This window comes from Notothenia rossii (assembly GCF_949606895.1).
Source record: "Notothenia rossii genome assembly, chromosome: 10".
NCBI lineage: Eukaryota > Metazoa > Chordata > Actinopteri > Perciformes > Nototheniidae > Notothenia > Notothenia rossii.
This window is the reverse complement of record NC_136908.1, coordinates 38380484-38408026: the sequence shown is the minus strand read 5'-3', so window position 1 is coordinate 38408026 and position 27543 is coordinate 38380484. Positions and strand designations below refer to the sequence as shown.

Below are 27543 nucleotides of genomic sequence, written 5' to 3'. Positions count from 1 at the left end.
CCCTGGCCTAGCAGATACCAAGAAGAGGCCCCTAGGGTCTCTCTGTTAATTATCAATAGTCCTTGCAATCAACAGGGGAATTCCCAGATACATTTTTAGATATAAGGCAGTTCAAGTCTTGTAGAATTAATGATTTATCTCCTACACATCCTGCAGGCCTTGAGACTTGGGTCACCCAGCAGTAAACGAGATAAACGTCCTTTTGAGCTTATCAATAAAATCTATTCATTCCTAGTAAGCTGACTTTGGGGTGAAGGGAAGTTCAGGGAAGCCATTACGCCACAAGAACAATTAACTTATGTTGGTTGACTGATGCGGGGACTGTCATGGGACGATGGCGTTTGGATATTTACAAATATGGCTTTCATAAAGAAAAACAGGTGACTGTTGTGTGATAAGATACATGATACGATGTTTGTGTGTGTTGAAGATGTTTAGGGGGAATGAGTATGTGTCCTGTCAAATAGTCCTCTGTCATGACTCCAAATCATTGATTGGGGGATCTGCCTGAGGGCAGAGGGACAAACACACACACACACACGCACAGAAGCAACATGGAATCAACAACTGCGGACTTACTACCTGGAGTCCCGCCCAGAAGGGAAACCAACCAATGAAACACTACCAACTCACTGTCTAGCTTGCTCAGAAGTGAACTCTGTGTATAAATGTTGTGATCATTTTGAAGATCGGGGCTCTTGTTTTTGACAGGCCGTTCCTGAGACGTGTCTCACACGGTGGTAGAACCTGAGCCCGGAGTACTCTGCAGAGTGCTTCGTGTTTAGGTGAAGTATTTGTTTGTTTCCACCATTAAAGCAGATTATTGTTTAACCCTAATCCTGGCTGCTTTGAATTTTTCCTTCTTTTGAGAACCCGCTCATATAGGAACGGCGCGGAGCAGAGTGTGTGTGTGTGTGTGTGTGTGTGTGTGGTGTGTGGTGTGTGGTGTGTGGTGTGTGGTGTGTGTGTGTGTGTGTGTGTGTGTGTGTGTGTGTGTGTGTGTGTGTGTGTGTGTGTGTGTGTGTGTGTGTGTGTGTGTGTGTTGCAGGCAGACAGGCAGGTGTCAGTAGGTTATCTGACATATAAATTGTCAAAAAAGGTACATTCTCCGTTAGCTTACAAGCTCCCCGTTTGAGCTAGCAACTATTTTCTTCGCAATTTAGCATCATATTGGATAGGGGTTGAATTTGTCCTGGATTGGAATTTTTCCGATCATACCCCTAGGAGGACTTTGCAAAAATGTCCTTAAAATGGCTGAAAAACGCACATTTTTCCAAATGGCCGACTTTCTGGGGGGCGTGGCTAATGAAAAGCAATTTGAAATATGTGTGCAATTATAATAGCAATATCTATACAGCGTTTCATGAATATCGGAAAAAATATATGTGAGTAGTTTGTAGTAGTTTGTGACATGTAAATCGTCAAAAATTGAACATTCTTCGTTCGCTTACGAGCTCATCGTTTGAGCGATCAATTATTCCTTCGCAATTTAGCATCAAATTGGAAATGGGCTGAACTTGTCCTGGATAGGAATTTTTTGGCTTGCTGGCTGGCTGGCTGGCTGGCTGGCTGGCTGGCTGGCTGACTGGCTGGCTGGCTGGCTGGCTGGCTAGGAGTTTTTCCAATAACAAAGTGGAGGAGAGTCCTCTCCTGTCAGACTCAGTGAGCTAAAAGTTAACTTTAGTCTAAGTTATCTCAGTGGGTCTCAAATGTTTTGGTCACCATTAATGTAAACAATTATTTCCGAGGCACACGTTTATATGATCATTATAGTTATTAAAAAACGAGACAATAAATGAAAAACAGGTATGAAATAGTATGACAGTAAAAGAGGAATAAAACGCGATTCTGCGATCGCAGAATTTAGTGCATAATCAGCAAAATGGCGCAGATTTTTAAAAGGCCGCATATTTATCAAAAGGCCGCATAATCCCCGCATTTTTCCACACAAAGTTGAGGGGAAAAAAAGTTAACTCGTCTTGACGTGACGTCATCAGCTCGCGCATCACAGAATGTAAACAACACTGTATAGAGTGAACGCGTGGAGCTCACACGATAGAGAAAACACCAAGATGAAAAAATCTAATCCATCTCATTTACCGACAAACATTTATACTAAAGACCGGGCAAAAAGTGGGGGGAAACTATTCTGCACCCCGTGCAACTGTGTGTTGGAGCATAAGAGAAAATCGACGGTGACGACCCACTTAGATTCATTCAAACATTCGAAAATGCTTTCTGCTGCTGCGGACAAGAAAGCCAAAAAACTCACGTTCACCGAGGCATCAGTCTCCAAAACCCTTTCGAGGGCTACAAGAAACGAAGTGAGTAGCCTACAAGATAGAAGCTGGTCAGATAACGAACGAATAAATGAAAACAGAATGAGGCGGAGAAGTGTGTGTGTGTGTGTGTGTGTGTGTGTGTAGGGGGGTTGTGTGTGTGTGTGTGTGTGAGATTAAAATAGCCCAATTGCTTTTGCAATAAATAAACATTGAATGTGTTTAATTGAATAGTAAAGGGGTTTAACGTTAGTGGCAGGTTGTGTGTGAGAGAGAATAAATAAGACAGCCCAATATTTTAAAAATGTTTTATTCTTTTTTCCAGCATATTTAGCATATTTCGCAACTTTCCGCATATTTCGCAACTTCCCGCAATTTCACCGCATAAAATCACATAAAAACCCCGCATGTTTAATCGCATATCAAGAATTTTAGCCCGCATAATCAAGGAATTTAGCCCGCATAATCAAGGATTTTTGCCCGCGTTTCTCTGGAGGGTCTATAAAGTATCCATAAAGAAAAAGTAAATCTGTTTACAGTACTGTTTCAAATGGGTGTTGAGAGATGTATCCATAGGTCTCTTCATTTTGCTCTCAAAGTACACCAGATTGATGCATTTAACTTCAATATTTAAAAATAAATCTTCCCGGGGGAGCCCCTATGTGAGGTCCACACACCACCTATAAAAATAGCACTTTTCCCCTGCTTACGCCTATATGCCATGAGCTGATTATCGAGCCTTCATTGTAACAATCGTGGGTACACTGTGTATTTGCGTGGGGAGCGTTGCAGTAGAAAATTCAACTGTAGCGCCCGGTTCATTAATGGGAAACCCTAAATGTTTGAGAACCCTCTATGAAACGTCAAGCTACCCCACAGCAGCCCCAAAATAAATCTCTGACACCGACACTGAGCCTGACTATTTGTGTTGGGGGTGGCCCAACTTTTTTTTCTCCAAAGGGGGGGCCTGACAAAAAAAGTTTGAGAACCACTGCTGTAGATGTCTCTCAGGGTGGGGTGCAATGTGGCAGGGCAGGACTGTTCAGGGTCTGTGGTCCGCCCAGGAAGGTGCATATCACATGAACGTGCTAGGGCTTCGTGCTGTGCTGCTTGCGCTCAGGCACTTTTTTACCACAACTGACGGACAACATGTCTGTGGTTTCCCAGATCAACCACCAGGGGGGCACCTGATCCGCACAGCTGCTCCGGGTTTCACAGAGCCTCTTGTCTTGGGCGTCTCCCCGCTTTGCCAGCCTTTGAGCAGTCTTTCTACCAGTAGACCGAAATCAAGTGGCAGATTTCCTCTCTCGGCACAAACTTCCACCAGGGGAGTGGAGGCTTCACCCAGAAGTGGTGCAGACAATCTGAAGCTTTTTCGCAGGGCCGAGGTGGACCTCTTTGCCTCGGAAGAGTCGAGGCACTGCCCCCTCTTGTTCTCCTGGACAGAGGTGACCAGCCCGATGGGTCAGGACGCCCTGGCGCACGACTGGCCGGAGGCTCTCCTGTTTGCCTTCCCGCCGCTGCCTCTGATACTTCAGACGCTTCAGAGGGTCCTGACTCAGGGGACCAGGCTCCTTCTGGTCGCCCCCCACTGGCCGGGGAGAGTCTGGTTCCCACTGCTGCACAGTCTCTGCTGCAGCCCACCATGGCGTCTCCCTGACAGGAAGGACCTTCTGTCACAGCTCAAGGGTCAGATTTGGCCTCCAAACCCTCACCGCCTTCAGCTCTGGGTTTGGCCTCTGCAGGGCCCAACCCACTGTTGAGCGGTTTCACGGCATCTGTCAGGGAAACTATCCTGAATGCCAGAGCTCCGTCCACCCGAGCACAGTATGAGTCCAAATGGAAGCTCTTCTCCCACTGGTGTTTGAGTAAGGCTGAGAATCCGGGACATTGCTCCGTGGCCACCGTTTTAGAGTTCCTGCAGTCCCTTCTCGATAGTGGACGTTCTCACTCCACTTTGAAGGTGTATATGGCTGCTATCTCTGCCCGACATGTCGGAGTCGATGGCGCCACAGTGGGGCGCCACAGGTTGGTATCCCTCTTTCTAAGAGGGGCTCTACGGCAGCGTCCCCCTAGCACCCCAAGGGCCCCGGCTTGGGGCCTGCCCCTAGTGCTGGATGCCCTATCATCTCCTCCCTTCGAGCCCCTGGCCCAGGTCGGGCTTAAGTGGCTGTCCCTGAAGGCAGCATTTCTGCTTGCCATAACCTCAGGGAAGCGAATTGGGGAGTTGCATGCCCTCACCGTGAGCAATACATGCCTGAGGTGAAACTCCGATGGCTCGGGTGTTGCCCTCAGGCCGAATGTGGCGTTCCTACCCAAGGTGCTTCCACTTGCCCACTCCAATCGGCCCTTCCAGCTGGCACGCTTTAACGTCCCACAGGAGATCCGCACGCCCGAGTTGCTGTTCCCTGTGCGTGCCCTAAGAGCGTATTTCGATGCTACGGCCTGTATAAGGCAGTCAGAGCAGCTATTCGTTTGCCATGGCGGCACTAGGAAGGGTTGTTCTCTCTCCAAGCAGTGGCTGTCCCACTGGGTTGTTGATACAACCGCACATGCCTATGGGGCCAGTGGCCGCCCCCTGCCATCAGGGGTGAGATTCCACTCTACAAGGAGCGTCTCAACGTCTTGGGCCGCCCTGAGAGTGCCCCTGGAGACCATCTGCGCCGCGGCGTCTTGGGCGTCTTCTGGCACATTCTCCAGGTTCTACCGGGTCAATGTTGCCACCCCCCATCCTTTGGGCGTGGTCCTGTTGCCAAGCTCCACTGCTTCCAGCTAGGTGAGTATTGGTTTCTTCATGACATGGTTGGTATAAGTTAGGCCTATCACGATAAATAATTTTGTTGGACGATAAATGTTCCTGGAAATTATTGCGATAAACGATAATATTGCCGGCACCATTGTAAGACCATTTTAAACCACTGGCATAATGATAATATATAATAATAATTCTAGTACATCCTTTCAAACAGAACTTTTTATTGAACATTCAACATTGCAAATGAAATGTGAAATAATATTAAAATATATAAATGATATATAATAAATAAAACAAATTAATTAAATTATAATAAATTAATTAAATCACACACAACCAAAACAATAAATTAAATAGACTCAGGCTGGAAAACAGAGCTCTCAATCCATCTATCTATCCATCTCTATATATAAATAAATCAATATGAGCACACATTTTCTCACAAGCAAAAAAAATCTCCTGAAAACAACATTCATGTGTTCAGTCCACTGTCCATACAAAGACCCAGCTGCCTCAACAGGCCATATCCAAATCTGTTTTTCAAAGTTTTCGAGCAAGGAACACCAACATGTTTGCATTGTCGGGCAAATGCATCTTTGATTGTAAACTGTCGGGAAGGTGGGGGCTCTCCATCTCCAGCTGCCGTGTTTGCTACCAGCTGGGAAAACGGAATGGAGTGGTTGTGTTTTAGGTGTAGTTTAAAATGCGTGGTATTGCCTGCTTTTGTCGCTACCTTTTTTAAACAAATGCGACACACCGCCCGGCTCATTCAAGTCTGTAGGTTGGCCTCGTTGATTTGGCTTGAATCCAAAATACTGCCACACCGGAGAATCGAGATGTGTATGTTTTGTAACCAATTCCATTTCACTTTAAATTCCCCGCGAGTAAGTCACAGGTTGTCTCCCGCTTGTCGCTATATTATTAATTTGGCTGCTATGCTGCTGTACGTGCACACAGATTGTCCTGAACTGGCTGTGTGTCAGCCCCGCCCCTCACAGCGCGCATGGCTGGCAGCCACAGCGCTCCTAGCTAAAATGCTGGTCACATCCTTATGTAAACAAACACGCATATAAACGGCAATTTATCGAGCTCAGAAAAGTTATCGAGTCCATTTTTATTTATCGTACGATAAGTCAATTTATCGATTATCGCGACAGGCCTAGTATAAGTCATCCAGTGCTAAAGCACTGCCTCTGGCGGTCAATAGGGACGAAATAGAACGATAGTTACCTCTTTAACTACAGTTCTATGAGTCCCGGATGACCGTAATCATCTTGTGTAGAGACCTCATAATCACACATGATAGTAGTGGCGGTTTGCATTTGTTATGCACAGGAGGGGGTAGGGAGGCGGCGAATAACGCAAGGAAAAAGCAGTACAGTTTGGGTTTAGCCATTGTTAGTCCAGTCAAGGTAGGAAGCAGCACTCACCCAGAGGTCAACAGTCCTTGGTTGTCCAAGTCCTTGGTTGTTTATAGCATAAAGAACATCTGATTTAATGTGAGGTAGTGAAATAATCATTTGAGTATAAGTGTGTGTATATAATATATAAACAGCTGTAAGATGCTTGAAAACCTTGAAAATTTAATTTGACTTTGGAAAAGGTGCAAGAACCATTATTCAGTTTGAATTGCTGACAAAGTACTTTGTCATTATTGAGCCAATTTGAGATGTTTATTTTAAAATACTGGATATATTGGTCGTACAGTACTGCATTATATCATATACACGTTATGTGTTTTTATGTTTTAAACATTACCTAGTAACTTCGTTACTGCCCTCTCCCCTCCCTGATGGACATAGACACCTCCCGCTGTCTCAGTAAAGCCAAAAACATTGTTAAGGACAGTTCACACCCCGGCTTTCACCTGTTGAACCTTCCGCCCTCTGGCAGGCGCTACAGGTGGATACAATCTAAAACAAACAGACTCAAAGACAGTTATTTCCCAAGAGCCATCATTGCTCTTAGCTCCTGGAAGTCATACCTCTTAATCATCCTGCATGTGAAATAAATGTGACTGTGTATATATATATATGGGTGTAACGGTTCACAAACATTTCGGTTCGGTTCGTACCTCGGTTTTTAGGTCACGGTTCGGTACGTTTTCGGTACAGCAGAATAAATGATGACAAAACATAAAATATTTTTTGGGGTTTTCTGATTATTATTAAACTGAATAATGTATTCACTCAAATAAATACAAAATATAATAAAATAGACATTAAGGTGCAACATTTCGATGAACTGAAATAATCTGTATTTTAACTTTACTGTAGTAGTAGGCTACTCATAAAATATTAGTTTTGGGTTTTTAATTAGGGCCCGAGCACGGAGCGCTAGGACCCAACGGCGTCCTAGCACAGAGTGTGATGAAACCTATTGTTATTGGTGGAATTATTATTAGGGCCCGAGCACGGAGCGCTAGGACCCAACGGCGTCCTAGCAGGAAGTGCGAGGAAACCTATTGTTATTGGTGGAATTATTATTATTATTATTCCATATTGGAATGGTTATTTTCAGGCCTTTAGGATGCTTAAAAAGTTGTATAATTTTGCACGGACGCCAGGACCGGTGAAAAATGTGATATTCTGGAGTCAATGGATTAAAATATTCCAACTTGCTCGCTCGCGCCACCTATCAAAGTCCCATTTTGGAATACATTTACAAAGTCGCACCGTAACTCCGAATGACCTGAAACTTCGCACACATATCCGGGTGGACCTGTTCTACAAATAATCCTCTTGGAACCCTAAGCTCCGCCTACATTTCTTTTCTTCTAAATTAGCATAATGTTCAAAACAGTTAAATATTCACTTAAATGTCAATTTTCAGTTTTTCAACACCAAACTTCGTATACAGCATCGGTGGAGGGTCAGACACATTACCGTAGAAAATGAGCATGTTAGGACGATAAATATTGCCGCCGTCAATCAAAACGTTCTCGCAAAAAGGCGGGGCTTAGAAATAAATGCTCATAACTCATCAACAATGTATTCAAACATCACAGATTTTGGGAGATAGGTTCAAACTGTCTTGGGAAATAGGCACACCATTCATTTTGGACTATAGGGGGGGCCAAAAACACCACCAATTTATAACTCAAGAGCGGATGGACTAATCTTTTTTTTTTTTTTTTTTACACATACTCTCGGGGTGACTATGAACTCAGATTTAAAGTGTCGCAACAAATTCAGAATGTGGGCGTGGCCTATACATTTTTTTTTTATTACGATAGCATAAAATGAGCTTCGGACGCAAAACTTGGGACACACGTTAGAGCCTACGCCCTTTTCGAGAATGTAAAAAACGTAATTTTTCAAAAAAACTGCTCACTAGTGCCCCCTAATGTGTGTTAGTCACATATAGTTTCTCAGAATTTCACGAATCTTGGCACAGACATTCCTCATAGAATTGCGGATATATTTGTGAATAGATTCCATTAGCCCCGCCCCCCAGGAAGTCGGCCATTTTGAAAAATGTACGTTTTTCATGCATTTTAAGCACATTCTTGCGAACTCCTTCTAGGGGAATGATCGGAAAAATTCCAGTCCATGACACGTTCAGCCCCTATCCAATATGATGCTAAATTGAGAAGAACTTTTTTGATAGCTCAATTGTAGAGGTCGTAAGCTAACAGCGAATACACCATTTTTGACGATTTACATGTCGCAAATTACTCCAAACTACTCGGATATAGTTATTCCGATATTCACGAAACGCTGTATACATATTTCTATTATGATTGCACACATATTTCAAATTGCCTTCCATTAGCCCCGCCCCCCAGAAAGTTGGCCATTTTGAAAAATGTGCGTTTTTCAGCCATTTTAAGCAAATTCTTGCGAACTCCTCCAAGGGGAATGATCGGAAAAATTCCAATGCAGGACAAGTTCAGCCCCTATCCAATATGATGCTAAATTGGGAAGGAATAGTTGATCGCTCAAACGAGGACTTCGTAAGCGAACGGAGAACTTTCAATTTTTGACGATTTACATGTCACAAATTACTCCAAATGACTCCAAACTACTCGCGTATAGTTTTTCCAATATTCACGAAACGCTGACACATTTCTCTTATGATTGCGGACATATTTCAAATTGGCTTTTATAAGCCCCGCCCCCGACAAAGTCGGCCATTTTCAAAAATGTTCGTTTTTCATGCATTTTAAGAACATTCTTGTCAACTCCTCCTAGGGGAATGATCGGAAAAATTTCAATCGAGGACACCTTCAGCCCCTATCCAATATGATGCTAAATTGAGAAGAACATTTTTGATAGCTCAATCGTGGAGGTCGTAAGCTAACAGCGAATACACCATTTTTTACGATTTACATGTCGCAAATTACTCCAAACTACTCGCATATAGTTTTTCTGATATTCACGAAACGCTGTATACACATTGCTCTTATGATTGCGGACATATTTCAAATTGCTTTCCATTAGCCCCGCCTCCGAAAAAGTCGGCCATTTTGAAAAATTTGCATTTTTCCTGCATTTTAAAGACATTTATGCGGACTCCTCCTAGGGCAGGGGTTTGCAACCTTTTTGACCAAAAGAGCAATTTTGATGCTTTTCCCCCCAAAATGTTTTTGTCTGGAGCCGCAAAACATATTTCATAGCTTGATAGCTAATAGTTGTATTTATTGTTATATCAGACAAAAACTACAGTTTTTTTGCATCTATTAGGCTATTTATTACGTTATATAAAACGGTTAACCTCTAATAAGAAACAAAGAACTCCTATAAGGAGAATACCCAGGCCTACTTTAAAATAAATTAAACACAGCAGTTGGGGAGTCCTCTGCGCATTTGAAGGAAACAAATATAATTAAAATGTGCCCACTTTGAAATAAATAAAACATATAGCTGCACCCTAAAAAGAGTTAACGGTGGGGTAGATAAGGAGAAACCAGCTCGAGTGCGCTAGAATTTGAAAATACACAACCAGGAAAAATCTGCCTCTTCCTTCAGACTTCCTTACAGAGCCCCTCCTCCAACACACACAAACGCGCACATGACCAATGAGGGCACGAGATAAATTTGTGCACAGATGGAAGGCTGACAGGCAGGGAGGCCATCCAGTTATTTTAGCCGGGTCGGCTCAGATGATTGGTCGTGCTTTTTACAGCGCTACGGCTTCCAGAGATTAATTTGTGTATGTATTTATTGTCAAAGCATTTAATATATTCATTGCTATCGGGATGTTAAGAGCATTCCATGGAATATAACAAAAAGTGTTTTCTGAAATAAATTACATACCCCATTGAATTATGAATGAAGATCGTCAGCTGTCTTCCTCTCCCGTGTTGTTCCTCGACATGTGAAGGCTGCAGCACCTTTGACAACTTCTCTCTACATATCAAACATACCGGTAAACCAGCAATTGTTGCTGTGAAAGCATATAACTCTGTCCAGGCAGAATTAAATCCTGTGTTCCTCCGGTACTTTTCTTTGATTTATCCATAGTTCGCTCATCGAGCCGGGGGTCAGGTTATTCACCCGGAGGAAAAGGCGCTGGCGCGGGACCGTAGCAGGATGTGACGCATATTTTAGTTTACTTAATTAAAACCTTTTTGTTTTTTATTTATGTGTCACAGTATCACCTCAAAATACAAGATACGAAACATTTTCAACCATGCAACAAAATATAAATAGTCCTACAAATACTTTTATTTTATTTCCTTCTTATTTTTGTCTAAGCTCAAGGGAGCCAGAGCAGAGGGCTTAAAGGGCCGCATGCGGCTCGAGGGCCGCGGGTTGCCGACCCCTGTCCTAGGGGAATGATCAAAAAAATTCCTATCCAGGACAAGTTCAGCCCATTTCCAATTTGATGCTAAATTGCGAAGGAATAATTGATCGCTCAAACGATGAGCTCGTAAGCGAACGAAGAATGTTCAATTTTTGACGATTTACATGTCACAAACTACTACAAACTACTCACATATATTTTTTCCGATATTCATGAAACGCTGTATAGATATTGCTATTATAATTGCACACATATTTCAAATTGCTTTTCATGAGCCACGCCCCCCAGAAAGTCGGCCATTTGGAAAAATGTGCGTTTTTCAGCCATTTTAAGGACATTTTTGCAAAGTCCTCCTAGGGGTATGATCGGAAAAATTCCAATCCAGGACAAATTCAACCCCTATCCAATATGATGCTAAATTGCGAAGAAAATAGTTGCTAGCTCAAACGGGGAGCTTGTAAGCTAACGGAGAATGTACCTTTTTTGACAATTTATATGTCAGATAACCTATAGGCTTAGTTTGTCGGGGGACATCTTACTTCTTCCTTCTCTCTGTCTATACCTGTGTACTCTCATGTTCCGATTAACCCAGCTTCCCCAAATTTCTTTCTTTTTGGTGTCTATATACGCCGGGATCCGGAGTCATGGATGATCCTGCGGTCCTGTGTCATGGATTGCGAGTCCTGGATCTTGAGTCGTGGCTGCGGTCCTGGATCATAAGTCCTGGATGGATATCCTCGTGGATTCATCTTCTTATTATACACACATGCATTTCAAAACATTTGGACTACCTATGTTGCAAATGTATTATCTTTTCAATTTACACACGGCATCTATTGCATGTCTGTCCGTCCTGGGAGAGGGATCCCTCCTCTGTTGCTCTCCCTGAGGTTTCTCCCTTCCCTTTAAACTGTGGGGTTTTCTCTGGAAGTTTTTCCTTGTACGATGTGAGGGTCTAAGGACAGAGGGTGTCGTATTGTCATACTGATATTCTGTACAAACTGTGAAGTCCACTGAGACAAATGTAACATTTGTGATATTGGGCTATATAAATAAACATTGATTGATACTGACACCTGCCTGCCTGCCTGCCTGCCTGCCTGCCTGCCTGCCTGCCTGCCTGCCTGCCTGCCTGCCTGCCTGCCTGCCTGCCTGCCTGCCTGCCTGCCTGCCTGCCTGCCTGCCTGCCTGCCTGCCTGCCTGCCTGCCTGCCTGCCTGCCTGCCTGCCTGCCTGCCTGCCTGCCTGCCTGCCTGCCTGCCTGCCTGCCTGCCTGCCTGCCTGCCTGCCTGCCTGCCTGCCTGCCTGCCTGCCTGCCTGCCTGCCTGCCTGCCTGCCTGCCTGCCTGCCTGCCTGCCTGCCTGCCTGCCTGCCTGCCTGCCTGCCTGCCTGCCTGCCTGCCTGCCTGCCTGCCTGCCTGCCTGCCTGCCTGCCTGCCTGCCTGCCTGCCTGCCTGCCTGCCTGCCTGCCTGCCTGCCTGCCTGCCTGCCTGCCTGCCTGCCTGCCTGCCTGCCTGCCTGCCTGCCTGCCTGCCTGCCTGCCTGCCTGCCTGCCTGCCTGCCTGCCTGCCTGCCTGCCTGCCTGCCTGCCTGCCTGCCTGCCTGCCTGCCTGCCTGCCTGCCTGCCTGCCTGCCTGCCTGCCTGCCTGCCTGCCTGCCTGCCTGCCTGCCTGCCTGCCTGCCTGCCTGCCTGCCTGCCTGCCTGCCTGCCTGCCTGCCTGCCTGCCTGCCTGCCTGCCTGCCTGCCTGCCTGCCTGCCTGCCTGCCTGCCTGCCTGCCTGCCTGCCTGCCTGCCTGCCTGCCTGCCTGCCTGCCTGCCTGCCTGCCTGCCTGCCTGCCTGCCTGCCTGCCTGCCTGCCTGCCTGCCTGCCTGCCTGCCTGCCTGCCTGCCTGCCTGCCTGCCTGCCACACACACACACACACACACACACACACACACACACACACACACACACACACACACACACACACACACACACACACACACACACACACACACACACACACACACACACACACACACACAATTTTAGAATCAATAATGTTTCAAATTATGAATTGTTTTCAATTTTGTTATAACCATTTTTCCTCCTGGTCTCTCACGCCCCCCCCTGGCATGCCGCTGCGCCCCCCAGGGGGGTCACGCCCCCAACTTTGAGAACCACTGATCTACAGTGACAGTCTCCCGGCGGGATGGGATGGCACCCATGGGCACGCCCATCAGAAGATAGGCCCTGTTTCTCCAGCGTGACAGAGTGAAGGCACTGGTGTGACACCTTGACCTTCCTGTGCCTGTGCCACTTGGCATCCAAGAGAAGGCTGTTCAGCCACATCTGCAAAGGGCGCAGCGACAGCAGGCCTAAGGGCACAATGGCTGAGGCAGCCGTCTGTCTGCCCAAGAGCCGGAGGAACTGAATGTAAGGCACACTCTTGCCCAGTCTGAAGATGGGGAGAAGGTGGGAAATGTCGTCCACATGACGAGGTGTCAGGTAGGCCCTCATGGCGACCGAATCTAGGACCAACCCCAGGTAAGTGACCCGTTGGGAGGGGACCAGGCAGCTTTTCCCGGTGTTTACTGTCAGGCCGAACCGGGCTACGTGACATAAGAGACGCGCCGTATCCTGGGACACTTGGGACCGGGACGGCGCACAAACCAGCCAGTCGTCTAGGTACGGCAGGACCTTCATGACGTGTGCCTGCAGGGGTGCGAGAGCTGCCGCCACGACCCTGGTAAACACCCTTGGAGAGAGGGAGAGACCGAAGGGAAGTACCCGGAACTGATAATGCTGGTCCTGAAAGGCAAACCTCAGGAACTTCCGGTGGTGGGACGCAATCGACACGTGGAAGTAGGCCAGGGGCGGAGCTTCAGGGGGGGCTGTAGGGGCAGGGCGGCCCGGGACGGTCGGGACCCAATGGGGGCCCGTCGCCGAGGCAGCAGGCTCCGCCCCCGAGATATTAGCCGGCGGGCCCTGCTGCCTCGCGCCAATGAGTGCACTGACGTTCGTGGTCATATTAGGTATTAGCATTGTAGCCTATAATATGAGTTGAACTTGTGCTGCTATTTTCACACTCACATTTACCATTAAAACATGAAAAATTGCAAGTGAATCCCTTCTATTGTCTCCAAATGTATTTTGGGTAAAATCGTCATCAACAGCCGTCCATCAACATCATACGTAAATGAACGTCAACGTCATCATCAATCACTTGTCATTCAACAGAGCACTGCCTAAGCATGAGCAGTTATAAACACAAAAGTGGAGCTACAAAACGCAAAGAAAAAGATAAAAAGGACCAAGGAAAAGCCAAATTGTCCAAGCTAGATGGATATTTTTTTCGCCCTACTCCTCCTCCTGCGGGAGATGAACCTGAAGTTTTTGCCACTGCCAGCCGTGTTTCATCCCCGAGCCCCAGCCCGCCAACAACGTTAGTGAGGGTTAGCCAGATTTACAGGTAGGCTACAATCACGGACACACACTGTCAACAAGAAAATGTGAGTTTGTGGTAAATGTTGATATCATGGTTGTTGTTACTTCGTGTAGCTCGGCCGCCTAGCTTATTTCCTTTTCTGTCTCTCGGCTGTAGTGATGATGATGATGATGATGATAATAATAATAATAATAATAATAATAATAATAATAATAGGGACGACTCAGCAGCTGCTAGCTGCTCGTCGAGAGGAGAGCCAGGCCTGACGCTTGACCAGCCGCACCCCTCCCCCTCCGGCTCCTTACCTGCTGCGCCGCAAGGTGAAGAAGTACCGGACACTGGGAAGGAAAGCAGCAACAGGTCTCCTCCTCACGCTACTCCTACGGGTGAAACTCAGACCACGGATCATGATGTGTCCTGCAATTATCCTCTGGAGCGTTTTCCGACTGATCGGGCAAACTATTTTGAAAACATTGAGGACGCCAATATCAAAAGATATATCCTTAAAATGGGCCCATGCAAACCCAAAGGTCCATTTCCCAAAGACAAGGATAACCGTTGCTTTTCAGAAAGCTATTACACCTCCACCACTAAAGTTGGGATGAAATTTCCACGTAGCTGGATGTGCTATTCCCCAAAGTTGGACTGCTGCTACTGTGAGCCTTGCTGGCTTTTTGCCAACCGAAAGGCACCGTTCTACAACGCATGGGTAAACGGAATAAAAGACTGGAAACATCTTTCTACTAAAATTGAGAGGCATGAATCCACTCAAATACACCTTGGTGCATGCGTAGTATATGAGCAGTGGAAAACCAACGGCACAATAGACGCTGACATGGAGAGGAATGTGCGTAATGCCGCCCAATGTTGGAGACAGGTCGTGGAGCGCATTGTTAATGTAACTCTCACTCTAGGTTCAAGCAACTTGGCATTCAGGGGCCATCGAGAGGTTCTAGGTCAGGGAAAAGCTGGCAACTTTTTGTCAATAATAGAATTATTGGCTCGCTACGACCCTGTTTTGAAAGAGCTAATCAACCGACCAGAAGGGTCAGTGAAATACCTCTGTCACCAGATTCAAGATGAGATTATTTACATATTATCTCAACGTGTGAAAGCTGACATCATTGATTAAATAAACGAAGCCCCATTTTATTCCGTCATCATGGACACAACGCAAGATTTGTCAAAGATAGACCAGTTGAGTCAGGTTTACCGCTACATAACTGTTGTTAAGAACGACATGGATATTGCAACAGATATACAGATCAATGAAGTCTTTTTGGGTTTTGAAGTGACTGAAAGTTCATCAGCTTCAGAGCTTGAAAACAAAATCCTTGGTTCTATAGAGAAAAACGGATTAGATCTGTCTAAATGTCGCGGACAGGGCTATGATGGGGCGGCTAATATGAGTGGTGTGTATTCAGGCGTGCAAGCAAGAATAGCCGAGAAGGAGCCCCTTGCCCACTATGTTCATTGCGCTGCTCATAATCTCAACCTAGCACTCAACGACTGTTAAAAATGTCCCTGGAGTGAAGCAGTTCTATGACACTGTAGAGATGCTCTACAACTTTTTTGGTCACAGTATCAAACGATGGGCATTGCTCAGTGAGTTAATGACGCCAGAGAGCAGAACTATCACATTAAAACGCTTATGTCCCACTCGCTGGTCATCTCGCCATGATGCGCTTGTTGCGTTAAGGCACAGATATGGAGACATTATAAAAGCCCTCGTCAAAATATTCCTTACCAGTGACAAAAAGGATGAGCGCAATGAAGCAAGTGCACTCAAGAATGCCATAAGCAAATGTAGCTTTCTATTTTTGGTCAACATGCAGACCAAGATTTTGGAAAGCATAAATTGTGCTTCAAATTTACTGCAAGCAAAAGACGCGGATATTCTCAAAGCATCTACTCTACTGCAAAATGCCATCAGTGTTTTGGTGGAGTATAGGGGACAATTTGATGAGGCGAAGTCCGCCACTCTTGCCCTGGCTACTAAATGGGGAAGTCAAACACAGTTTGAAACAACCAGGGCCAGGAAAGTTAAGAGACACTTTGATGAACTTTCTGAAGACAGCCGCCTCACTGACGCAGAGAGCAACTTTCAGGTGACCGTTTTCAATGCATGTCTCGATATAATCATCCAGCAACTGTCCCAAAGATTCACCAGCTTAAATGCAACTGTGAACATGTTTGAGGCAATTCACCCCAACACACTACTACAAGCAAAGGATGAGGATTTACACCAAGCTGCCCAGCGGCTTAGAGAGCACTACAGTCGGGACATCGCCGCCAGCTTCCCTGGCCAGCTGCTTTCTTTCAGAACCTGTTTCAGGGACCAAATACAAAAACTAAAATCTGTCGCGGATCTGGTAAAAATGCTCATTGTTTACAACCCAGCAGTAACATCTACATTCAGTGAGGTTTGCACAGCCTTCATCTTATTTTTGACTCTTCCTGTCACCGTGGCAACCGCCGAGCGCTTTTTCTCCAAATTAAAACTCATCAAAAACTATTTGAGGAGCACGATGGGACAGGAGAGACTGAGTGGACTGGCCTTGCTGTCCATCGAAAGTGACCGAGCCAAGAAATTGGACATACAGCGCATTGTTGAGGAGTTCGCGGAGCGCAAGGCTCGCCGAGTGCCCTTCAAGTAGTGGTGAGTACACTTCAAATTTAATTTGTACAGTAGCCTACTTGTACGTGAATGTATGGGCCGCCGTGCCAATTTTACACTGCTGTGCTCTCATGGTGGCGGCTGGCTGTCCATGGTGAATGGTGTGTCAGAAATGTAGTCATTTTATTAGGCTATGTTTTCGTTGTCCTTGTGGTTTGTTGGACTTTATGTCATGTTATATCATTATTATCTCTGATATATATTTCGTTTCTATACCCTTTGCAGAAACGAAATCTTAAATATTACACCTTTTCTTTAGTTACTTTTCTCTCAAAAATTGTTTTAAATTGTAATCTTACTGACTGAGCGACTTTTTACGCACGAGCGTCAGATTACCACCCGGACTCCCGATACTTTTGTCAAGCTTTATTGGGTTTAAAGGGCCCGGTCATGTGGCCCCGCCCCCCGGCCCGGGTCTGATATGTGCCGCCAGTGAAGTAGGCGTCCCTCAAGTCCACGGTTGTGAACCACTCCCCCTGTGTGACAACACGGAGGGTATCTGCTGTGGTCAGCATGTGGAAGGGCAGCACCTTCAGGAATTGATTCCTCTGAGGTCCAGTACTGGACGAAATCCGCCGACTTTCTTGCTCACCAGAAAGTACGCCAAGTAGAACCCCCCGGACTGAAGCAGGGGGTCTACTGGCTCGATTGTGCCCTTGGCCAAGAGGACGGACAGCTCTTGGGCCAGAGCTAAGGCCTTTGCCGGGTTGCTGACAACTGTCATCTTGACCCAGCATTGGAACTGCAATTCGTATCCCTGGGTGAGGGTGGAAACCACCCAAGGGTCGGAAGTACAGGCAGACCAGTAGCTAAGCTGCTGCTGGGAAAAGCAGCCGACGACCGGCCCCGGGACTTCAGGGCCTAGCCCCCCGGCCCTTTGGGGGGCGGCGGTAAGGCTCTGGGGCAGGGGGCTGCTTAGAGGGCCGGCGACCGGGGGCACTCAAGTCATTGGGAGACGGTTGAGTGGACCGCTGGGACCTCCGCAGACCACCACTGTAAGCCAGTGGCAGAGTGCGGCTGCTAGATGGGCCCCTGGGCCTGCTGGGAGTAGGCACAGACCTACGTAGACCCAAGAGCTGCTGCCTGGTCTGCTTAGCTTGGGCAGCACGCTCTAGTGCCGCTAATATAAGCTGTTTTCCCTTATGGCGCATTTCCACTGCAGGGCCTCGCACGGCTTAGTACGGTACAGTTAGGCCTTGGTAGACCAGGCTCACTTTATGCTGCATTTCCATTACAGTTTAGGAACTGGGGCAGTAACTATAGTAACGCAGTGTAGGCGGAGCAGTGACGTCATCTTCAATGCTTAGCCGAACTCCATTTAGAAAACACGCATTTAAAAAAGGTTATTCGCCTGCCGTCTGTCTGCAGACTTGTCAAAGCATTAATTCATGGTTTTTACTAACCGGTATCAGTATGTTGTTACTTCGGCACAATTTTTCAATTTTTTGTTCATTTTGTGGTAGTTGTAGCCATCTTGCCAGCGATTCTCTCACTAGTTTAGCATACTCAGTCCGGTTGTTGGCCCGGAAAGAACCACGAGTTTGGAGGGCCAGAAAAACTGTGAAAAAACACCCGTTAGCCGAACTACCACTAGTGGAAACGCAACAAAAAAACAGGCCGGGTTTGGCACTGACACACACACACACAAAATTGGTTTGGTGTGTCAGGGCCTTGAGAGTACATTTAAGTTGTCTTTTTGTATGAGGGGTAAGAACAGAAGGAGTGATGCTGTAATGCGCTGCTGTGGAAAATGTGTTGCAGGCTTAGTTTACTCTGGTTCGGACTGTGGAAGTGTAGAAGAAACTCGGCTTAAATTATGTTTTACATGAGCTTCAGTTCGCATCATTTCTTAGTTTGATTCATTTTCAGGTAGTTAAAGCTATGAATCAAGGTAGCATAATTTCATCTGTGGTTGTTGGAGGCCATGAGCTAAAGGCACTGTACCTTTCTTGCTGGTTTATCTTCTTCGTCCAAATCAGCGTCCTCCTCCTCCTCGTCGCTCTGGGACTGACTGAGAGCAGCGAAGATGTTTCCACCCTGCAGGAGGAACCAGGGTTCATACACTTTTTCACCAATGATTTTCAATGACTTTTCCATGACTTCTCAATGATCTTTACCTAATTTTCCATGACCAAAAAAAAATGACCACTGTAAATGGTTTATTTTAACATGGAACAGGAAAATAAGGTCTGCATATGAAACATGTTGTGCCTATCTAAAACAAATCAAATAGTAGGCTTACTAGCTTCTACACGCTTGAATGCAGGACTTTTACTGTGATAGAGTATTCCTCTGGTACTTCTACTTTTACTCAAGTACAAGATCTGAGTAGTTCTACTTTTATTAAGTGCAAGATCTGAGTACTTCGACTAAAGTGCAAGATCTGAGTACTTCTACTTTTACTCAAGTACAAGATCTGAGTACTTCTACTTTTATTAAGTACAAGATCTGAGTACTTCTACTAAAGTACAAGATCTGAGTACTTCTACTTTTACTCAAGTACAAGATCTGAGTACTTCTACTTTTATTAAGTACAAGATCTGAGTACTTCTACTAAAGTACAAGATCTGAGTACTTCTACTTTTATTAAGTACAAGATCTGAGTACTTCTACTAAAGTACAATATCTGAGTACTTCTACTAAAGTACAAGATCTGAGTACTTCTACTAAAGTACAAGATCTGAGTACTTCTACTTTTACTCTAGTACAATATCTATACTTATACGTCCTCTGTTTATAGCCTATGAAAAAAACTATTAGAAAACGAAGGCTAAAGCTAACGTTAGCAGATAGTGACAATGTATGCTAGCTAGCTAGCTCAACGCTTCCTTAAATGATATTGCGAGAAATGACACGCTCTGCCGCTCTGCTCTGAACACCTGAACGGCCCGTTCTAACAGCTGCTCAACAGCGGTGCAGTCTGTGCCACAGTGACTCCGCACAGTTAACGAACGCACCGTAGATAATGTAGCTGACCCTCATCCCGGAGCAGCAGAGTTCAGCCGGCCCGACAGGCAGGAAGACTCGAGCACACAGCTCGCACTTCATATATTAAAAAATAACACCATGCGCGTCATGATGGCACATAACAGCTCGCGACCGCAGATTATTTCGACGATTAGATAAAATGTAAATTATATTTGACGCAACTTTAGTTACATTTCCATGACTTTTCCAAAACTTTGGGCAAAATATTGTTTTCAATAACTTTTCCAGGGCCTGGAATTTGCATTTTGAATTTCCATGACTTTTCCAGGTTTTCAATGACCGTACGAACCCTGAGGAACAGATACTTTACACTGCAACATGTCAGGAGTCAGGACAGAATGAAAAGTAAAGAACGAACCTTAGTCTTCTTGTTTCCTTTGCTGGGGGCGATGACTGGAAGAAAACAAAACCACTGAATAAGTACACATGTGAGAATAACATTGATTCTGGGTCAGTGTTCAAACATCATACCTGGCTCGTCTTCCTCATCACTGGCCTGCATCGAGAGCTTCTTCAGCTTCAGCATGACGTCCTCATCGTCAGCTACATTCCCGCCTTTTCCTTTCCGCCGGTCTTTCTTCTTTTTCTGGGATAACAAGTAGATCAAATGTGATGCAAGTCTTGGAGTTGGTGGAGAAATCGTTTTAAAAACATCGATGTTGAGTAGAAAAACCCAGTATCAATGCATGCCCGGGAAATATGGATAAATATGATAGTAGAAAGCATCAGATATGCTGTGACAATAGGAAACGAGCCAGTGGCTAAATTAATGTAACCAAAGTTTGTAATGGCATTGACAAATAAACTGTCTTTCCTGTAGATTTATCACATTTAGCCAACCGGGGTCAATAAGACAGAAATAAGAGTTACACAGAATATTTTATTAATAAAGCTACAGAAACTTTTATATTAAATAAATAAGAGCAATTATGATATAAACATATCTGTAAAATATTTTTTTAAAAGTCTTAAATGTCTTAAAGTATGACTAAACTCATTGAATGTGTTTAAAAAAATGTTTTATTAGAAATGTTAAAAAGTGCCTTTAAAAAGTATTTTGTCTTTTTAATCATAGTATTTTTCTTAATTTTATTTATGTATAAAGTTGTATTTGATTATTTATTTATTTATTTCACAAGTTGTAGTCTTTCATTAGCATTAAAGATAATTTATTCAAATATTTTCATTTATTTGAGATATAGAAGATGTTGGGTTTCCATATCTACTGAGAACCAGTGTGTTTAAATACATCCACACACTCATCTTGATGTACGTAAATGCAGTATGTTTATTTATTCCAACAAACTTGCCATCAACAGCACAGAAGTGGAGCGCTAACATGCTATCATTATCCATCTAAACACACGTACTCACACCGGTTCCTAGTGCCCACCATTACATTTTCACCAATTACTTGTTTTGGATTTGAATGAAGTTTACATTTTTGGCTCCTCGTATTTCGAATCTTTGGGCGAAATGTCTGACTTTAAATGTCTTGTTTACAGCATATTAATTGTATCTTTTTTGCCCCATTATATTATCATGTTATTGCCTTTTTGTGCTTCGGTTTAAGTTAATGGATTAAATTAGTTTTGAGAAGCCAATACTGCCTACTGGCCTTCACCCCCTTTTTTCTCCTTTACATATAAGGGCACAAATGCAGAGCTCCAGGTAGAGCGGTTTCACAGTTCATTGACCACACTTTGTCAGAAATAATTCTTCTTTTAGTTCTTTCTTTGGTAATTATAGTCAGCTGTTGGGGCTGTTGTACATGACATATTTTGCTTTACAATTAAAAAATTGATTTTCAAATACGTCTGATCCTCTTCTCTTTTGTTTGGACTGCCATCAAAGTGAGCTGCATACATCATAGCTGAAGACTCAAGGCCAGTTTGCCTCTCCTGTCAGAGGGAGGATTACCTGTTTTCCTTGCGTTTCTTTCACAGCCACCTCATCTTCCTTCTCAGGTTTGACATCTGTGGCTAGCTCCTCAAAGAACTGGAGAAAAACATGAGCACAACAAATCCAGTGAGGCGGAGCATTTAACAACTGAGTAATAATTTAAAAAACGATACAAATAATTACTCACACTTTTTTTCCCCTTTTTATCTTTCTTGCCCTTTTTCACAGTTTTTTCAGCTGTAAGAAAAAAAATCTTTACATTTCAAAAAATCAGTGGGAAGCTATGAGGTTCATATACGTATGAAGTGTGAACCTCATAGAACAGCATTCACATCCGTAGATAAACTTGTTGCCCTTTTATAAAATGTATACTCAATACAGACACAATGTAACTGGACGAGTTAAATGAACCTTCAATAAAGCCATTACAATTTTTAACAGTCAACAAAGACGGAGAAATACGTCAGCCAACATCATCTGTATCCAGAGCTAAGAGTTCTACACTCAAACACCATGAACCTGTGACTCAGCACTTTTATCCTCCGAGTCATTGTTTCATTTATTTTACATTTTATCTGTTTATACAGAGGTGAAAGAAGAACTCAGAATTGTTATTTAAGTGACAGTAGAAAAATACTAGTTACAAGTAAAAAGTAATAAAGTATTAGCATCAAAACATACTTAAAGCACCAAAAGTAAAATTACTTATTGTAAGTAAGTAAGGTCCCACTTTAAAATAATATTCATAAATTGATTCAATTATTTTTGTTCATGCATTAATGTGTTCATCACTGCCGGTAAAATTTAAATTAAAAATGTAAATATATTTAATTTGAACTATGTTTTACTTTAACCCTGCTACAACTCAGAGGTAAATGGTGTACTTTTCCTCCACTACATGTATTTAATCCCTTTAGTTACTTTACAGATGTGGATGAATGATGTGAAATATAATCAAGTGTTAAATCAGACTTTAGTTCCACCTGGAGTAAATTCACAAGCTACCCTGCAGTATACAAAGTCATTCAAACTAGCTGCACCTTGACCAGCTTTGAGAACACTTTCATGATCAATCGTTATAAAACACATCATATATATTATTCTGAAATGGACAATCTGCACAGTGACTAATTTAAGTATATTTTAATGCTCATACTTTTCTACTTTTACTTGAGTAACATTTGCTATGCAGGACTCCAGCTCTTGTCTAAAAGCATGTGTTTTACCTTCAAACTGAGACTACATTGCCACACTGTCACATGTCAGAGCAGACAAAAGCATTGCATCACTTTTTTTAAATGGGCAACGTTAGCTGAACTGTGCTTTGTTCAAGTCACTGTTAAACATGACGCCGTTCACTTGTGATTTAGGTTTCTCTATCACTGAAAATAAGGTCAAATACTATATTTGTTATTGATTGCAAACGCTAAACTATTCATACAGTCAACATTTCTTTAAACCAGATGTTTATTAAGTGTTGTTTTCCCTCTTGACATTTGAGTGATATTAATATAAAGGCTTTTCACTGTGTATCATGACGTTAGGTAGCTATTTACCGTTACTTCTTCAGGTGTATCATCTGGATTTTAATCAAAGAAATGCCTAGATGAAATGTCTTACATCCGAATTGAATTAAACATTCTGAAGATTCATGAAAGAGTTCAAGTTGTGTATGACCACATATACATGTTTGACTTGGCATGTAAGAGCAACTATACAAGATATTTAATGGAGTTTGGCATAAGTAACAGTGTATGCGGACCACTGCATGATTAACACTAGCTGTAGCTACTTAGCCTGCTAGCTAACTCCTAACTAAACGTTAGCTTGCTCTCACCAGCTGCCGGGGCCACATCATCGTCCACCCACTCTGCGCCTTCTTTCGTTTTCTTAGGCATTTTATAACTATGAATCTTTCAAATAACTCAGCTAAAACTATGTCCTTTTTCGATTCAGTAAGTGTTGTCATCCACAGAGGTAATGCGGCCCAGCGACGTGAGGCACATGCCGGGTGATGCCGGGTCATCAACACAGGTTAATTCTTCTGATTCCTGGTTTACCACGGTTGGCATGCAACTAATTGGCGCATTAGCACCACCTGCTGCACCGGAGTGTTGATCACATTTACATTTTAAATCCCGTAAAGAGGACATATTCTGCTCATTTTCAGGTTCATATTTGTATTTAGTGTCTCTACTGAGACATGTCTCCATACTTGGATGTTCAAAAGCTCTTTATGTTGTTCATACTGCCTGTGCTGCAGCACCTCTTTTCAACCTCTGTCTGAAACCAGAGTCCAGTCTGCTCTGATTGGTTAGCTGGCCGTCTCCGTTGTGATTGGTCAACCACTTAGAAATGAAATACAAAAAGAAATCCCTATCCATGTCTGTCCCCAGAGGGGGAAGTAGTACTCAGATAATTTTACTGAAGGAAACATACAAATACTACAGTGTAAAAATACTCTGTTACAAGTAAAAGTCCTGCATTGAAAGTATTTTGTAAGTACAAAAGTATTGGCATCAAAATATACCAAAAGTACAAATATTTTTTTATTGTGCGTAGGTTCCCATTTTAGAATCATATATTATATATTACAGGATTATTATTATTGATGCATCAATGTTGTGATCACAGCTGGTAAAGTTGGAGCTAATTCAATGCACTTGAACAATAAACTGGACTGGAGGGACAGCACTGAGGCTCTCTTTAGAGAGGGACAGAGCTGATCTTCCTGAGGAGGCTCAGGTCCTTCAGGCTGCTGCAGATGTTCTACCAGTCTGTGGTGGCCTGTGGCTGTGGGCTCTACTTTATTGTTGTATGCTGGTGGGAAATGCCAACAAAATTCATATGAATAATATTTGCACTGTATGTAAACAAGACTTTTGCCGCACTGCTACCTGCACATTCACATGTGTATATATATATATTTTTTTTTTTTGTGTGTGTATATATATATTTAACCTTTATACATATCTCTATTAACATTCACATGTTAAAATTCAGAGTTTAACTTTAACTCATTTCATTTTTGTTATTATGATTCATACTATTACTCCATGTTTATTCTTATTTTATCTTACTTTATTCATTATCCCAAGTGTACTATCTGTGTTTCTGTCTTATTCTGTTGCTGTCTTGACATTTGAATTTCTCTACGAAATCAATAAAGGTCCATCTTATCCTAACATCACACCAAAAATGAATTCATAATAAGAATCAAATGAGACCAAACGGATGTGCTGGGTTTGCTTTTCTTCTGCCAGATTACAAACATTAAGAAAACACATCAGATCACTTATCAGTAAACTATATATTTTTATTTGTTGGCTGTTGTAAATGAACTGCAGTTGAGTGAGCAAAATCAGCTATAAAGGTAGCTTCAGATGTAATATTGGAGGATGAAAGGGTTGAACCTGTTATCTGTCACTTCCAGATATATGAAACACAGAGAGGAAAACATAAGGAGTGACATTGAGTTATTATGCAGTGTTGTAAAAAGAATATGTCATGTGTTTATATACTGTATGTGAGTGTGTGGGGGTTCTACAGGGTGGCACGGGGTGGCAGCTGCCACCTCAGAAAAATGCCTTGCCGCCCCAGCAGCAGGGGCCCAGCTGCCACCCCAGTTGGCAGCTTAGTTTTGAAAGAAAAGTTGTGGCTCATCGGGCATTTATGAGAGAAAGTCTCTAATGTCCGAGTGCAAGTGAATGCAGCACAAGACGCGCCTTGCAACCCCTCCCCCGGCCCTGGCGCGAGCCTGGAAATATGATTGGCGGCGATTTCCTTTGAACGGGGGGACAGCGCAAAACGAGAAGCATTTCGGATCCAAGTAGACGGAAGGAATGAGGTATTTGCGGTCTCCAATGACAGAGAAGAGACTGTCAAGTTTGGCCGTAAGGCAAGGCAAGGCAAGGCAAGTTTATTTATATAGCACTTTTCTGTACACGACAATTCAAAGTGCTTTACAAAACAAATTAAAATACTTTTTAGGAATACATACAGTAAAAACACATATATAATGGCATTTTACAACAGGCATTACAAAGCAAATATAATAAAATAATTAAAATAAACACCACAGGTATACAATACATGTTTAAAAGGCATACTGGAGAGCGAATATGAGCAGCTCAATCAGGGGCGGACAGGGGGGGGAAAGTGGCCCGGGGATTAATTGACAGACAGGCCCACTTAATGCGCGGCATGTATCGGCTGGCCTGGCGACGAAAGTATGTTACTTAACAAAAAACCCTATGCATTTTATGTTATTTTGGACCATTATTCATATAGTAATCACATTACCTGAGCCCTTGAGTTGCCGAGAGCAAAAATAGTTACTGCATATATTTAGTGATTTTAATGTTAACAGATCATTGATGCAATAACATTTTGACCCAATTTGCCTGACTTGACACATGGAATAAAACATGGTCGTAGGAAGCATCCTCAAGCATCCTCAATGTGGGTGAGACCATTAAACAGGGGGTGTGGACCTCACCTCCTCTAGGGGGGTCCGTGGGCAGGTTCCCCCGGGAAGATTTTTTTAAAATGTTGAAGTTAAATGCATCAATCTGGTGGACTTTTAGAGCAAAATTAGGGACTAAATCTATGGCAGTCAGTAGGGGCTTGGACTGTGAGCCGTAGGGTCGCCGGTTCAAGTCCCCAACCAGACCTACATTTGGAGTGTGGACTTCTACTTGGAGAGGTCCCAGTTCACCTCCTGTCCTGCCGTGGTGCCCTTGAGCAAGGCACCGGACATCCCCTTTCCCCCATTGCTCCCCGGGCGCTGTACAATAGCTTCGCACTGCTCCTAGTACCAGACTCCTGGTACTAGGATGGGTTATAATTAGAGAACACATTTCACTGTGTGTGCTGTGTGCTCTGCATGTGTGACCATTAAAGAGGGTTTCATCCCTCCCAATTCTTCTTCTTCAACACCCATATAAAACAGAACTGTAAACAGATTTACTTTTTCTTTCAACATTTATTTGAACAGCAAGTGGAGGCAAAGGTGACTGCACCCAAAACAATAAACCTGCTAGCTAACTAGCCTAAACTCAGTAATAGAATGTGGGCAACACGTTCTTCTCCACAGACCAACCTCTGAGTCAGACGTCACTATCCCCCTTTTCTATCCTACGGGTACAGCCGTACAGCCACGCCCCCTGAACCCCGTTTCCCTGCCAACCCCCTCCCCTATGCAAGCCCCTCCCTCTGAACCCAGGGCTCGCTACAATACTGTATATACAAACTATACAAAAGCGCCTTTACGCTTTGGAGCTTGCTTATCCATCTGTAAGCAACTGCCAGCTAGGTCTCTCAGTCACTCACTCCTGATCGTTCACTGCGCAGTGACAGCTGCTACGGGCCTGATGTGTGAAATTGAAACTGATAGATAGAACAAAGGTAGCCTATCAAAACGGCCCAGCCCAGCACAGTGGGGTGTGGCCCACTGGGCTGGGCTGGGCCGGAACACTTACTAATGTGGGCCGGTAGGATTTAGGTAAGCAAAAAAAAAGAAAGGGAGTGGCCGGAAAACTTACAAATGTGGGCCGGTAGGATTTAGGCAAAAAAATAATAATATTTTTTTACATTTTTTAATTTATTTATTTTTTGGCCCTCCGGCCCACACACAGCACCGGCCCACCGGGGAAACTCCCGGTATTCCCAATGGCCAGTCCGCCCCTGAGCTCAATTAAAAGCAGCGGCAAAGAGATATGTTTTTAGTCTCGATTTAAAAATAGTAAGCGTTTCTGTGGACGTGCAT

At 44.0% G+C, this 27543-nt stretch overlaps 1 protein-coding gene across 1 annotated transcript in view; it reads right to left on the bottom strand.

Moving 5' to 3' along the window:
- The window catches only part of abcf1 (ATP-binding cassette, sub-family F (GCN20), member 1), a 55737-nt gene extending 31903 nt beyond the window's left edge, over positions 1-23834 (bottom strand). The window contains exons 1-6 of the mRNA XM_079653135.1: positions 23614-23834; positions 21964-22013; positions 21795-21872; positions 20346-20460; positions 20233-20267; positions 18831-18923 (exon numbers count right to left, since the gene is read on the bottom strand). Of these exons, the coding sequence (XP_079509261.1) occupies positions 18831-18923; positions 20233-20267; positions 20346-20460; positions 21795-21872; positions 21964-22013; positions 23614-23674 (432 nt within the window). The 5' untranslated portion in view covers positions 23675-23834. The remainder of the gene's footprint in view (positions 1-18830; positions 18924-20232; positions 20268-20345; positions 20461-21794; positions 21873-21963; positions 22014-23613) is intronic.
- Between the last annotated feature and the right edge of the window lie 3709 nt (positions 23835-27543).